Here is a 14,948-nt window from a genome sequence, read left to right on the forward strand (position 1 = left end):
GCCTTTGGGTAAGATCAAAGGAGAAAAAACTGGGCATTTCTTGGTTGTCTTTGTACTCAATTTACTGCAGTTACTGACTGAGTTTTCCCTTCCTCGGTCCTCATTTTTGTTTCCTGTTTCCTGAGCTAGATGGCCTCATCTACTGCATGGTGGAGGAGAGAGCTGAGCTTCTGTCTGGCCTCCAGCTAGGACAGCACAAGGCACTGCCATTTTCCATTTACCAAGAAGGCGAGACGTGTCTCTGCCTACCCCCACCCCATATTTTATTGTCAACTATATTTTTCTTCCCCAGGACCCTAAACTCCTCCCAGGCCCATTAGTCTGGCATGGGGCTTTGGACTTAACTCTTCAGCACCAGTATGCATGTAATAAAAGGCAAGTGTTTTAATGTGTTTACAGAAATGGGCTGAATACATACCTTATTAGCTGCCATAGAAAAGTATTTGAAAGCGGTAGCATTACTTTGTGGTGCTGCAACATTCCCTTCTAAATACATCTACAAAAAAATAAAATAAATGAAAAGATGTAAAAACTAAGGAATTTGAGGGTGATGAAAATGTTTGAGAACTACATAGAGGTGATGGTTGCACAACATTGTGAATGTAGTAAAGGCCACTGAAGTGTACACTTTAAAATGGTTAATTTTATGTTACTTGAATTTCACCTCAATTTTTATAAATGGAAAAACTAAGGATACAATCTATCACATACATTCTGGAGTGCCCTTGCCCAAGGGCAAAAAAAAAAAAAGGATCCTATCTGTGTTTTTTCATGTTTCCTTGCATCTAAATTTACTGTATGTGGCCCTCTGGAAGCAGGACACTTGTCCCCATGGTTACTGATGCAGACTGGCTGCGGGGAGCCAAGGACAGCACACAGGGGAGTGAGTGGTCTTTGAAGGAGAGAAGAAGATGCTTCTCCAGAGGGACACTCCACAGCAGCTCTTCCCATCAGTCAGGGAGGAGCTGGGTTTTGGTCAGTCTGGAGCTGGTTCTCATTCCAGGGATGGAGGAAGGAGGTACCTCGATGCGTCGAGGCCTGTCCCAATCTTTGATGTACAACTAGCCCAGATCTCCTGTTACCCACCAAGGGCTTAACAGAGGGGCTCTGAGCTACACTCAGCCAGGAGCCCTGGGCCACATTCACTTTCAAGACGGCTTTTGGTGCCCTGGACAAAGACCACAACTGTATGGGGCTTCTTCCCAAACTGTCACCTCAAGAATGCTGCCCTCAGTTTGTGGTTGAATGCCCCGCTTAGCTGCTGCCATGAAAGAGGTGTGCAGCCCTGTCACCCTACACTGGGTTCAATTAGCTGGTACTCTTAGGTTTTAAGAAATGAAAAATGTTGGTCAGGATGAAGCTTGTACCTTTCCTATAAATGCCATGGCATTTGCACTCCCAGCTTTTGCTGCCTTTAAGAAGTAGTATAATGCTTTCTGGAGAGAAAAGGAACAACATTATTGACAGTCATGAACATATCATACAACACAGCTTTTGAACTAAATGTTATTTCATTCAACATGCATTAAAAACTATCTATGAAATGCCCACTTTGTTTAAAGCACTACTCCAAGTGCTATTTCAATCACAAACTTGAAGAGTGGGAGATGATAAATATATATATTTCATATATATAATTTTAGAATGTTAGGGCTTGTTTCTCACATTTGGAAAGGCATGATAGGCATGTGGCTTTGTGGAGGACAGATAAATCCCAGCTGCAGAACTAAATACTCCATTATTTTAAAAAAGTACACTTGTATGTTGTCAGTATGTACTTATTGCATAAGACAGTTTGTGTAATTGGCAGAATTGGATATACAGCATCCTAATGTTTATGAGGCAGAGGGAGTAAGACTAAACACAGCTGGCTGCCTGCTGAGCCAGGCCTTTCTGCAGAGGTGAACTTCAGACCAATTCTTTCTAAATCAAACTGAAGGGGCCCAGCAAAACCTCTGATTCTCTCTGGGTCATAACATTAAATGAAACGCTCAGTCTAGAACGCATGGGAGCTGACCTGTCTCTTGCTGCCTCATTCCTTAGGCCTCATCCAGACCTTCCATCAGTTCTCCTCAGAGACCACATGGAGAAATAAAAGAAATAAGCCCCAGGAATGAGAAATGAAGACACTCTCCAAAGTGTCTTATTAGGACACAACTCTTCTTGCTTTAAAAAGCCTTGACTAGATTGATGTGCAAGGATCCACTCCTTCCCAAAGAGAAGAGAATGTTTAAGGAAGAAATGCAGGTAGTTCTTTTATACGTAAATTTACTCTAGAAATATCGCCAACTTATTTGAGAACCACACACTTGTTACTAAAGTCGGTCTGCCTTGTGGACATAAAGTAAATACAAACGCTACCATCCTGGACCTCATCACATCATGCATCCACTCATCCATCCACTTCTTCTATTCTTCACTTATCCTTTCAAGAACTTGGTTGAAACCTGCCATACATATGGTAGTATGGCAGGTATTATAGGTGATTCATAGATGAACAAAAAACCCTATCCCTACATTTGCTCCCTAACAATACTGTTGAGAAAAAGGAGTAGATGCAAATAGCAGTAAGACAATAAGTGATAGGTGAGATAAAAGGAACACTGAAAAGAATTAGACGGGTTTAGAATAATAGAAATTGTATGCAGCTCTATGTTAAGTGTTTTACAAGCTTTTTCTTACTCAGTCTTCACAACAGCACTGTAAGGAAGGTATTATTAATATCTGCGCCTATTTAGTGACACTCAGATTCATGCAGTTGGTACTGGCAACCCGCCAGCAGCCTGAATCCAATTCCCATGTCCTTGGCACTCTGCCTTCATGGTTTAAAGAAGGAGGGCTTAAATGATAAAGGTCATACAAAAGATAAATGATTCACCGTGCAGAAGGCATCATAGGCTGAGGGAATAACATGAGCAAAGAATGGAGATGGGAGTGTCCAAGGTGTGTCCAGGAAATAGTAGTTACTTCGGTCCAGCTGAAGTAGAACATCCAAAAGCTAGGACTTGCAAAAATGTGATGGGGCCATATTATAAACAGTCTTGAATACCAGGTTAAGGACTTTCATTTTATTTGGTAAAAAATAGAAGCCATTGGAGATTTATGAGCATGAAGTAGTCTTGAAACAAATGCTGTCTAAAATGTCTGGAATAACGTAGGTGTCAGTTGGATAGGAGAAAATTGTAGCAATGTATGATTTACCAATCACATATTGGTAAATAAATCAAAGGTATGACCAAACGTATGATTTACCAATCACATTTATCAGAACACATCGATATAAGAAATAATCGTATTTCTTATGAATATCTCTACTGAGCCAAGACCCAAATATATCCGTCGGTAACTATAATTTGTGCAAGTCATAGTATCTCCAGGCTTTGGCTTCCTCATTCATATTCTCTTCCTCTGTGCTTTTGGGCACCCTGTCCTTCCCTATCATGGCATGCATCCATTGACCTGTCTGCTTAATTTTTTGTCTCCCCCAGTGTTGAATTCTCTGTATCTTAGCACAGTGTCTACTGTATGTTAGGCACTCAGAAAATATTTCTGGAATGAAAGAATAAGTGAGTGAACGAAAAGATAAATTTGTCAATCTCTAAAACAAGGGGACTGGATTTTAATTTTTATGGTCCCTTCCAGCTCTAGTATTATGATTCTATGAAATCATTTTCAAAGTCCAGTTTCAGAATTTGGGCTCAAATATTTGGCAATAGAGAGCTCTGGGGAAAAAGTTACATTCTGGGAAACTAGATTTGAACTGTTAAAAGAGAATTGTCTATTCCCTAGAAGAAAATAAGAATCCTGGAGTTTTCCCCATCCTTCAATATAATGATCTTGGAAAGACCAAAGGAATTGAGGCTCTCTCTCATTTCCCCTTCCTCTTTCCTGGCTTACTTGACATCTCAGCTCTCTTTTCTTTATCTTTACGTTAACCTGCCTTTAATGCTATTATTTCAATTGCATAAACATTTATTAAACACTATGTGAAAGAACCATGCAAGCTACTTTGATGGCTATACATGGGCAAACCTGAGTTCTTGCTCTCAAAGAGTCAAGTATCCATCCATCCATCCATCCATCCATCCATCCATTCATCTATCCATCTGCTATGGTCTGCATATTTGTGTTTCCCCCAAATTTATATGTTGAAAATCTAATGCCCAAGGTGATGGTATTAGGAAGTGGGGTCTTTAAGAGGTGACTGGCAGAGCCCTCATGAATGGGATTAGTGCCCTTGAAAGAGGCCCCAGAGAGCTAGCCTTCTCCTTCTGTTATGTGAGGATACAAGGAGAAGCCTGCATTGCAAGAGGGCCCTCACCCAATCATGCTGGTACCCTGACCTCAGACTTGCAGCCTCCAAAACAGTGAGAAATAAACTTTCATTGTTTATAAGACACCCAGTCTGTGGTATTTTTGTTATAACAGCTCAAACAGACTAAGACACGATCCATCCATCCATCCATCCATTCTTCAAATATTTGCTGAGCACCCACCATCATATTTTACTGATTCTAAGATGTACAGCCCCCGACTCGTCTCCCATTTTAATCAGGACATTTCTTACTATCAATGGCATCATATAATTTATATTGGCAGTGTTTTCTCTTTCTCAGTAGAACATAATGTATCTTATAATTGATGGTGTCTTAGATAGGATGAAATATAATATGTCTCAGGCATTACGCTAAGTGAAGTTTCATTATTTGAATGCACATCTCTTTTTTAAAAAAAAAATGGACATGATTTTTTGTTGGTTCTAAGAAAGTCCCTAGTTTAATCAGTTTGTAACATTTCCTCTAGAATGAAATGCCAAGAAAATGTATTGTTCTAAAAACATTTGTGAAACTTCTTTTATCACAGGTTCTGTAAGTCACTCTTAAAGGGGATAGTATTAGCTCTGTTCTTTTTAATACGTGGCAGGGTGGACAAAGCAGTTGCCTTTACATATTTGATATTATTCCTCCACTAGGTTTAATTTAATTATGCCTTATCCACTTTAATAATATGCACCAGAACACCCAGCTTTCCTAATCCAATTCATTCTGAGCCTGTATATATTTAGAAATGCAAATGACATTAAAATGTATGTGTACAAATTCAAGACAATGTAATCAAGAATTGCATATACAATACTTTTCAATAATTAAGAATTTGGTAGTGGGGAGGGGAAGGTGAAAATGTTGCCTGTGGTGACAACTCATAAGAGAAATTAATTCAATCAAACAATGAGGAGGGGGAAAAAGGCAAGCTAGTCATTTCCAGGTATTCTGATGTTTAATTTGCTGGGCAGTACTGGGCATCACTTATATTTATAAAGAGCCTTACACTACTAATTTTCTTTGGTGGACTAAAACATTAGCATACTGATTCAAGTGGTGGTTCTTAGGCTGGGGAAAAATGTCTAATTCTTAGGATGCTGTCATTCATTCATTCACTCATTTACTCATTTATTCAGTAAATACTTACTAAGTACCTAATATGTACAAGGTACTAATCTGAGTACAGGACACACAGTAGTGAGTAAGATAGATAAGAATTTACATTCCATTGTGGGGAGACAGCAAACAAGTCAAGATCAGTATAGTACAAGGAGTGAGAGAGGCTAGAGAAAAATAAACACAGCATGATAGGATAAGCGATAAAAAAGTAGAGTTGATCAAGAAAGCCCTCTCTGAGGCAGTAAGACTTGAAGGATGAGAATCTAGACATGGGAAGAGCTGCAGCAACAGCCTTTCAGAAATTGGCTTTATCCTTTTACCTTCCCTCTCCCTTCTGCATCTCCCATGCTCTTCCAAGTTGATTTTGATGCAGCTAAGCTGTGGCAAGTTGCAAAAATGGCCACAATACTTTGCAGTTCTGCCTATTAAAAGAGAAATTCTTTTTCCTACTCCTTCAATGCTGGCAGGCCTCATGATTTTCTTTGGCCAAAAGAATATGGCAGAAGTGATTTCAGCAGTTCCAACCCTAGGCCTCAAGAGACTTTTGCTATTGTATTTGTAGAACCTTTGATTGCCATGTGAAAAGCTTGGGCCAGCTGGCTGGAGGATGAGAGCATGAAGAGAGACACAGTCATCTTAGCTGTCACAGATGAGGCCATCATAAATGGGCCAGACCTGGCCAAAACTCTAGCTAACTATACATGTGTGAGTAAGTCCAGCCAAGATTAGTTAAGCCTGGCCCAGACCAGAAGAATTACTCAGCTGAGCCCAGCCACAACTACTGACCTGCCAAAATCATGAATTAAATAAATGGTTGTTGTTTTAAGCCACCTAACTTTGGGAATGGGGTTTATGATGGCAGCCTAAGCTAACTGATATATAAGCCAATCAGTCTTGATACCTTGACTGGAGTCCTCCATGCAAGTTCAGATTTATTAGACTGAAGAAAGCAGGGAGGACCAGCTTGTGCTTGCCCAACTACTGGGATGGTTCTGGAATTAAACCAGCCTTTTTAGATGTCTGGATGGGAAGATTGCGGCCCAACATACCATCAGAGAATTTGGAGAAACCTGAGTGATTCTATCATTCCTTCTTCTTGCTTTACGAATGAGGAAACTAGATTTCAATGGCTGTGTTTTTTTAATTTGTGTTTTGTTTTTGCCCAGGTCAAGAGTAAGCAAGGTTTAATGAAAAGAGCACAGGCTTTGAATGTGGAAATCCTGAGTTCAAATTTTACTTCTTAACAATCTTACTACCTAGCTGTGAGATTTGAAACAATTTACTTCATCTCTCCAGCCTCAGCTTCTCATCTGTAAAACAGAGATAATGAATGTGAATGAGCCCACAGTAGAGCCTGACTGGGCTCCTGGGTGATACCCAACTGCCTAGCTGTTGCCACTATAGCACCAGACTCTTCTATTGCCAGCCTTGGGATTGCACCTCATTCTCACCTAGAGGCAGCTACAGCTCCCATCTGGTGTTCATGGTGGCTAGAGCTGACTGGAAGTATGGGGTTGGCCATAAAATTCGTTCGGGTTTCGCCGTACCATCATATGGAAAAACTCGAGTGAACTTTTTGGCCAGCCCAATGCTTAGCTTTGTGGGATCTTATGTACTCTGCAAAGCTTAGTGGGCATTCCGTATAGGCATGGTTTGGGCACCTTCACAATCAAATTTTGTCTTTATGGAAAATGGGGAATTCTTCTCAGTTATGCATCTTATAGTTAAGAGGAGAAACTCATTGCAGGCTGAAATCTGATGTTGGAATAATGTGAATCCAGAACTTCTCATCTAAGAAGCTAAAACCTTAGTTATTATGAAGATTTTAAAAAATCTGAAGACCTTCAGTTGAGCTGTCTTGGGATGCCTATGCTTATTTCAATTGCTACCTAATTTATCACATTTTATAAAATTAACTTTGACATTTACCTAATGAGTATAGTACCTCATATAAAACACAAGCTATAGTACCAAACGTACATTCATAAAATAAAATATAAAGTGAAACAGAAAGTAATAACAGATCAGTCTTTTATGTAACTGCCATACAAAGTAGTTATTTCTATTGCTTAGCCATTGGGACTATGTTGAAATAGAGTATGTGTTCCTTTGAGACAGTGAGCACATGGCTTGTATAAAATGACAAGGGCTGCAAAATCATCTTTTAAAAGAATCCCAGTTAGTTCCCCAGATCTGTGGGGATCTAGGGCCTTGAAACCACAATCAGGATTAAGACAAGATCTCATCCAACGTCTTCGGCATCTTACTGAGGAGGATCCTGTGTAGGTCAAGTTTATTTGCTTTTTTCTCCACCATAAATGTGAATTGTTAATTAATCTTCTAACCTCACTGGGATCAGGTAAGATGAAGCAAAAAGTGATTGAAAGGAGCTTTGCAAATGTATAAAGATGATTAATAATATACCTAATTATATCGGAAGCAGTCTGTCCTCTAATCTAGCCAAGTGGGGTTGAGGCGTTAACTCCCAGATAGACTTTCCACAGCTGGCCTTTGGGAATGGGTGTATCCTCCTCACCTAACCTCAGTTCAACAGTGAGTTTGGGTGGGAAGAGAGAGGGTTCAGTGGGACCATGGAAACTCCCCAGCCCCAGCTACTCCTTCACAGGCCTCTACCACTTTGTACTTGGAGGCAGGTAGGAAAAGTGCTTTCTCTAGTGAACTTTGTTCTTCCTCAAAAACTGGGAAGCAGATCTGACCAAGGAAGCAGCAGCGGGTTTTCCCCAGCAACTCTTCCACCCACCCTCTCCCCTTTCATGGCCCCGCCAACCTCCCTCACCATTATCCTTCCCATCCCACGTGACTGAAGCTTGAGATTGACTTACATAGTAATCCTGATCTAGACCTTTCCTCCCAATTAGATGTAACTGTCCAAGAGATACCTAGAAATGATGAGTTTTGACAATTATTTTAGCAGTAGTATTCATTTCAATAAAGAAAAGAAAAAAATTAATTGATGATTTTAATGCAGTATATTGATCCAGTTTGCTACAATTGGCATGTCTTAAAAAAGAAGCAGGAAACTGTTCCCAATTCTGTGTTTTATTGGGTAAATGGTTGATGTTGGTCATATGGCTTCCTCGAGGCCAGAAAGCTGGCCTGGTAATGTACAGCAACACCCGGGCACGCAAACCTAGTGGTCTTAACTCTTGGTTCTCAAAGGTCACACAAATGCTGTCCTATTTCCATTCCCATTTCCAAAGACAGGGTATTTCTGGATCCTGGTAAGAGTTCATTCATATTAAAACCAACATTGGATGGTACTTTTTTTCTATAATTACCATCTAATTTTTTTAGGAGTAAATGCAAAAAACAATGCCATTACTATTGCAACTGGCTCTCCCATAGGCTATAAGGAACTGAAAGATACAGACAAAAAAGGAGTAGAACAAAGAGGAGGGAGTTCTCTTCCCTTTCCCATTCAGGATGGGGCATTGTTAACCCTTCTAGGACTCAGAGAGAACCAAGCCCTTTGTAATTTGCATGTTCTAAAAATTCAAGCTCATCTGTATACATTACTTGTATCTGAACATCTCCTCTTTCAGCCAAAAATTTATAGTATTGGTATATGTCCCAGTCCAAAATCTCACTGTTGGAACTCAGATTTTCAGGTCTTTCAGTTAATCTCACTTTTTCCACTGGAACACCTTCACTTTTTTCCAATTTGTCAGCAACTGTGAATAGAAACAAGCCAGAGAGTAGCCAGAATACACAGACTGTAAGAGACAACAGTCAGCTTACAGAAAAAACTATTAGGCCTATTCTCTTTAAATTGTGCAGAGATCTGGTCTACTAACAGAAAAGAAATATCCTTAGGAGATAGAAATTTGCTAATTTTGCTTATTTGGTTCTGAGAAAAGTACAATACACTACTTATTTTTTGCAGCCTATACAAATATTTTATCAATATATGTAAGACCCTAGCCAAGCAGGCTCAGGAAAGAAGACAGATTTCAGAAGAAGGCAACCAACCCCTTCTATCACTGACTTTTACTGGGTATATTGAAACTACAATACAAGAGTAAGAACCGCTTCTTAATTATTTCCTATGGATAGTCTGAAAATAAATTTTAAATATGGTTGAGTAAACCTAACAAAATACGCAATTTGAAATATATCTGGTAATTCCAGTTTCATTAAGCATACAAAAACATCTTGATATATATAACATCTTTAATTCAAAAGTAATTTTTTTTCTTCCTTTTCTCAGATCCTGATAATGTCAAAGATGTAAATTCAGATGTTATTCTGATCATAGAAATTAACCATGGACTTTACCCTATTCACTTCTTGGAAGACTTTTACTTAAAACTCTATTATGTAGTCTGTTTCAGTGATATTGCATGAGGAAATATTACATACAACTTTGAAAATGATTCTAGGAATATATATTAACCTCGTGCTCTGTTTTTCTATAGACAAAGGATAGGGTAATAGAATAATGGTTACTTGAATTGTTCTCAAGTGCAACAACAGAGATTGCCAAGGTATAGAGATTGCCAAGGTATGTACCTTACATCCATTTCTTCAGGAATTTTTAACAAGTCATCCCATATTCTAAATGTTAGAATTACAGAAACTGCTTAATATTTATTGATGTTATATTTAAATTCTCAGTTTAAGGAAAGAAGATCACAAGATCAAGTAAAATAGAATTGTTTGGAGACATGAACTAACAAAAATAAAAGATAAGTACAATCATTTAAAACTTTTGGAAAAGTAACTATTAAGAAATCAGAAACTCTACATTGTATTAAAAGAATTGTATTATAACCGATGTTAAAGCACAGTCTTTAAATACTTTCATAAATATTTCAACTAGTATTGATTTGTTTTTTTAATTGCTTGGCAAGTCTCTTTATCTTAAAATAAATTATGTGGATTACTCACTATAATCTGCCACTTTCTTGTAATGACTTAGGGCAACTTCGCAATTCTGTAGAACACTGATTCCTGACAAATATCTGTACCCCTAAAACACATATAAATTCTTAATATTTTGACAATGCTATATTTATAACACACCTATTTGGGCCCAAGAATATTTAATTACAAACCAAAATCATCTGGGATATCATGCTTCCTCCAGCACTTCCAAAGGTGTAATATATCAGTGCCTAAAGTTTAAAAAAAGGTTATTCGACATTTAAATTTGAAACTCAAACCCAATCATTGCCTTTTTATTCCTAACCTTGAACTACTCCAAAGTAAATTACAAATTTCATTCTCTTCCTCTGTAAAGATGGCTGCCATTCACTGGGGGCTTATTGAGCTCTGGAGTCTGTGAAAAGGGGGTTGTACATGATATTTCATTTAAAAATCACAAAACCCCTATGGAGTAGATATTATCTGAAAGTTGATAATATGGAACATTAAGAAACGAATGGCATTAGGACCCTAAACTTCTCTAACTATTGAGCTGTGCTCTTAACCACCACACTAGAGTGAGCCCTTCACTTAAAGAGTAGACCCTCTATTCAGTGTCCCTTTAAAAAATCATTTTTGTTCCAGAAAAAATAGAATGACCTTACCTTAGCTTGATTGTATTCCATTCCTATTCCACAAGAAGACAAAAATCCTAATGCCTAAAGCCCAAAAGAAAAAGAAAAACTCAATAAATCCATTTATTTTACAGCTATTCTTACCTACATTAGTAAGGGGTATTTTAAATGTCTGCTCTATAATTATTTGTATTGTTAACTTATTTCTTATACCATAGCAAATTGCCTTATTACACTTTTGCTAAGGCTGCAAGAAAAATTTGGAAAAGGTCACAATAGTGGAAGTTTTGTATAATATATGTGAAAATAAGCTAATACTGAATTTTAGAATAATTATAGTAATAAAATAGTATAAACCAATGCTCTCTATGTGCTTACCTTTCTCGGCAATGAAAAGACTTTATTCTCCAATACTTTTAAATTTTAATTTGAATACTTTTTTACATATTTTAAAAATAAAATGTGATGGATATAAAAAGTTCAAACAGGAAGAACTATATTGAATAAAAAGTGAAAGTCTGAACACAGAGCAAGATGGTGGAATAGGAAGCCCCAAGCCTTGTTTCTCCAATGTAGCCAAAATATACAGTCCAAAAAGCCTTTATGAGAACTTCAGAAACCAGTTAAGAAATCGTAGTTACCCAGTCAAACTCACAGCAAAGAACAGGCCATTAAAGTAGGTTAGAAAAGCCATTATTTAATCTGCAATCTTATTGCAGGTTATTAAGGTTATTTAATCTGCAATCACTCCTCCCCCAGGCCAGCACAGCTTGGTGTGATCAGGAGAAAAAGTCCAATTTGGAGCTTCTCCCTTGGGAGGGAAAGAGGAGAGTGGAACTTAGGTCCAGTATTCCAGCTTTTGGTGGGATTGCCTGAGGGACTGATTTCTGTCTTGCCTGATACAGAGTGCTAATGGGGAACCAGCATACTTTGGATTCCCCAGGGGGCTGCTGAGAACAAAAGAGCTCATCGGATTGTTGCAGCAACAGAGAACTTGTAGCATACTGCAGATGGCAGCCAGCACAACTCCGCACAATCAGGAGAAACAGCCCACCTCATGGCTTCTCCCTTGGGAAGGAAAGAGGAAAACAGAGTGGGAATTCTGACTTTTGAAGAGGGGCTGATTGAAGATTTGGCTTTCATCTCATCTGATTTGGAGCACTGACAGAACTGGCATGCTTTAGATGCTGGGGGTCTCTAAGCAAAAAAGAGAGCTTGGAGGCTTGTTGCAACACTAGAGAGCCTGCAGTACCACAGAAGGCAGTACCACCAGAGAGAGCAAGTGATTACAACCTCCTGAAAAAGAAACCTCTGTAACTGGGGAATTACAAACACAAATCCAGAGAAGGCACATTCCCAGAAAATATTTGAGAGACCCCCAGAATCTCTAGCTGTGTTTATTGGTGAAGGTCTTCCTCTGTATAAATCTAGTCCATAAAGACTGGGAAAGGTGGCTGTTTCCCCAAATGCATAAATCACAGCAAAAAATAACAAGGCAGATAAAGAAACAAGGAAATATGGCCCAACCAAAGGAATAAAATAAATCTTTAAAAATTACCCTAAAGAAATGGAGATTTACAAATTACCAGACAAATAATTCAAAACAATCATCTTAAGCTCAAAATGCTACAAGAGAACACATATAAACAACTAAATAAAATCAGGAAAATGATGCATGAACAACATGAGAATACCAACAAAGAGATAGAAACTATTAAAAAAAAATCTTACAGAAATTCTGGAGCTGAATACAATAATAGAATTGAAAATTTCACTAGAGACGTTCAACAACAGACTTAATCAAGCAGAAGAAAGAATCAGTGAACTTGAACACAAGTCATTTGAAATTATTGAGTTGGAGGAACAAAAAAAAAAAAGGAATTTAAAAAAGTGAAGAAAGCCTAAGGGACTTGAGGGACACAAAAAAACTGAACATTATACACATTATGGGAGCCACAGAAGAGTGAGAGAAAAAGGGGCAGAGAGCTTATTTTAAGAAAATTTGGCTGAAAAATTCCCAAACCTGAGAAAGGAAATGGGCATCTAAATTCAAGTTCAAAGAACTCCAAGTAGGATGGACTCAAAGAGGCCAACACAAAGACACATTATAATCAAAAGTCAAAGACATAGAACACCAGATGCAGCAAGAGAAAGGAGACTTGTCATGTACAAGGATGTTTCCATAAGATTATGAGCAGATATCTCAGCAGAAACATTACAGGCCAGAAGGGAGTGAAATGATATATTCAAAATGCTGAAAGAAAAAGCTGTCAACCAAGAATACTGTATCTGGACAAACTAACCTTCAAAAATGAAGACAAAATATAGAACTTCCCAGATAAGCAAAAGCTGAGGGAGTTCATCAACACTAGAGCTGCCTTACGAGAATTGCTAAAGGGAATCCAAGTTGAAATGAAAGGATGTTAGCTCACAACACAAAAGCATACAAAAATATAAAGCTCTCTGGTAATAATAAATACATAGACAAACAAAGAATCATGTAATACCGTAATGGTGGTGGATAAGTCACTTTTAATTCTGGTAGAGAATTTAGAAGATAAAAGCATAAAAGAAGATAACTGTAACTAAAAAACTATGTTAATGGATACAAAATATAAAAAGATGTGATTTGTGTCACTAATAACATAAAGTGGGAGGAGGGCAGAGTCTATGTGATTGAAGTTAAGTTGATATCAATTTAAAATAGATTGTCATAACTATAAGATGTTTTATGTAATATCCAGGGTAACTACAAGGAAAATACCTACAGAAGATGTACACAAAAAATGAGAAGGAAATCAAAGCATGCCATTACAAAAAAATAAATGAAAGACAAAGGAAGGCATCAAGAGAGGAAAAGAAGGACAAAATAACGACAAAACAAACAGAAAACAATGTCCAAAATGGCAATAGTGAGTCTTTCTCTTTAAGTAATTACTCTAAATTGTTATATGGATTAAACTCCCTCAATTAAAAGACATAGAAGGCTCAATGTATAAAAAACAAGATCCAACTTTATACTGTCTACAGAAGACTTACTTTAGATATAAAAACACACATAGGCTGAAAGTGAAAAAAATGGAAAAAGATATTCTATGCAAACTGTAACCAAAAGAGAGGGATGATCACATTTAGAAAAAATAGACTTTAAGTCAAAAACTGTCACAAGAGGCAAAGGACATTATATAATGATAAAAGGGTCAATTCACCAGGAAGATATAACCATTATAAATGTATATGCATCTAACAGCAGAGCACCCAAATATATGAAGCAAACAATGACAGAATTGAAAGGAGAAATAGTGATACAATAACAGTAGGAGATTTTAATTCCCCACTTTCAATAATGGATAGAACAATGAGACAGAAGATTAATAAGGAAATAGAGGAGTTGACCAACACAATGGACTAATTAGACCTAATGGACATATAGCAAACACTCTACTCAACTACAGCTGAATGCATATTCTTCTGAAGAGCACATAGAACATTCTCTAGGATAGATCATATGTCAGGCCACAAGACAAATATTAACAAATTTAAAAAGATTAAAATCATACCGAATAACCTTTGTGACCACAGTGGAATGAAACTAGAAATCAATAGCAAAAAGAAAACTAGAAAATTCACAAATATGTGCAAATTAAGCAACACACTCTTGAATAACAAATGGGTCAAAGAAAAATCACAGGAAAAATTAGAAAATATCTTGAGACAAATGAAAACTAAAAACACCATATCAAACTTAGGCAATGCAGCAAAAGCAGTACTAAGAGGAAGTTTATAGAGATAAAAATCTACTTTAAAAAGATCTCAAATCAACAACCTAACTTTACACCTCAAGGAACTAGAGAAAACAGAACAAATGAAACCCGAAGTTAGTAGAAGGAAGGAAATAATAAAGAATAAAGGAAAAATAAACAAAAAAGAGAATAGAAAAACAGTAGAAAAATCAATGAAACTAAGAGTTAGTTTTTGAAAAGATCAG

The 14,948-nt window shown here is 37.4% G+C and overlaps 1 protein-coding gene across 1 annotated transcript in view; it reads right to left on the minus strand.

Moving 5' to 3' along the window:
• The window catches only part of SEL1L2 (SEL1L2 adaptor subunit of SYVN1 ubiquitin ligase), a 117,774-nt gene that overhangs the window by 23,076 nt on the left and 79,750 nt on the right, over positions 1-14,948 (minus strand). Inside the window, exons 7-13 of the mRNA XM_059898676.1 lie at positions 10,991-11,044; positions 10,517-10,576; positions 10,350-10,431; positions 8,979-9,133; positions 8,285-8,341; positions 1,368-1,436; positions 419-496 (exon numbers count right to left, since the gene is read on the minus strand). Coding sequence (XP_059754659.1) covers positions 419-496; positions 1,368-1,436; positions 8,285-8,341; positions 8,979-9,133; positions 10,350-10,431; positions 10,517-10,576; positions 10,991-11,044 — 555 coding nt within the window. The remainder of the gene's footprint in view (positions 1-418; positions 497-1,367; positions 1,437-8,284; positions 8,342-8,978; positions 9,134-10,349; positions 10,432-10,516; positions 10,577-10,990; positions 11,045-14,948) is intronic.

The sequence above is a fragment of the Balaenoptera ricei genome, chromosome 15 (assembly GCF_028023285.1).
Source record: "Balaenoptera ricei isolate mBalRic1 chromosome 15, mBalRic1.hap2, whole genome shotgun sequence".
Classification (NCBI taxonomy): Eukaryota; Metazoa; Chordata; class Mammalia; order Artiodactyla; family Balaenopteridae; genus Balaenoptera; species Balaenoptera ricei.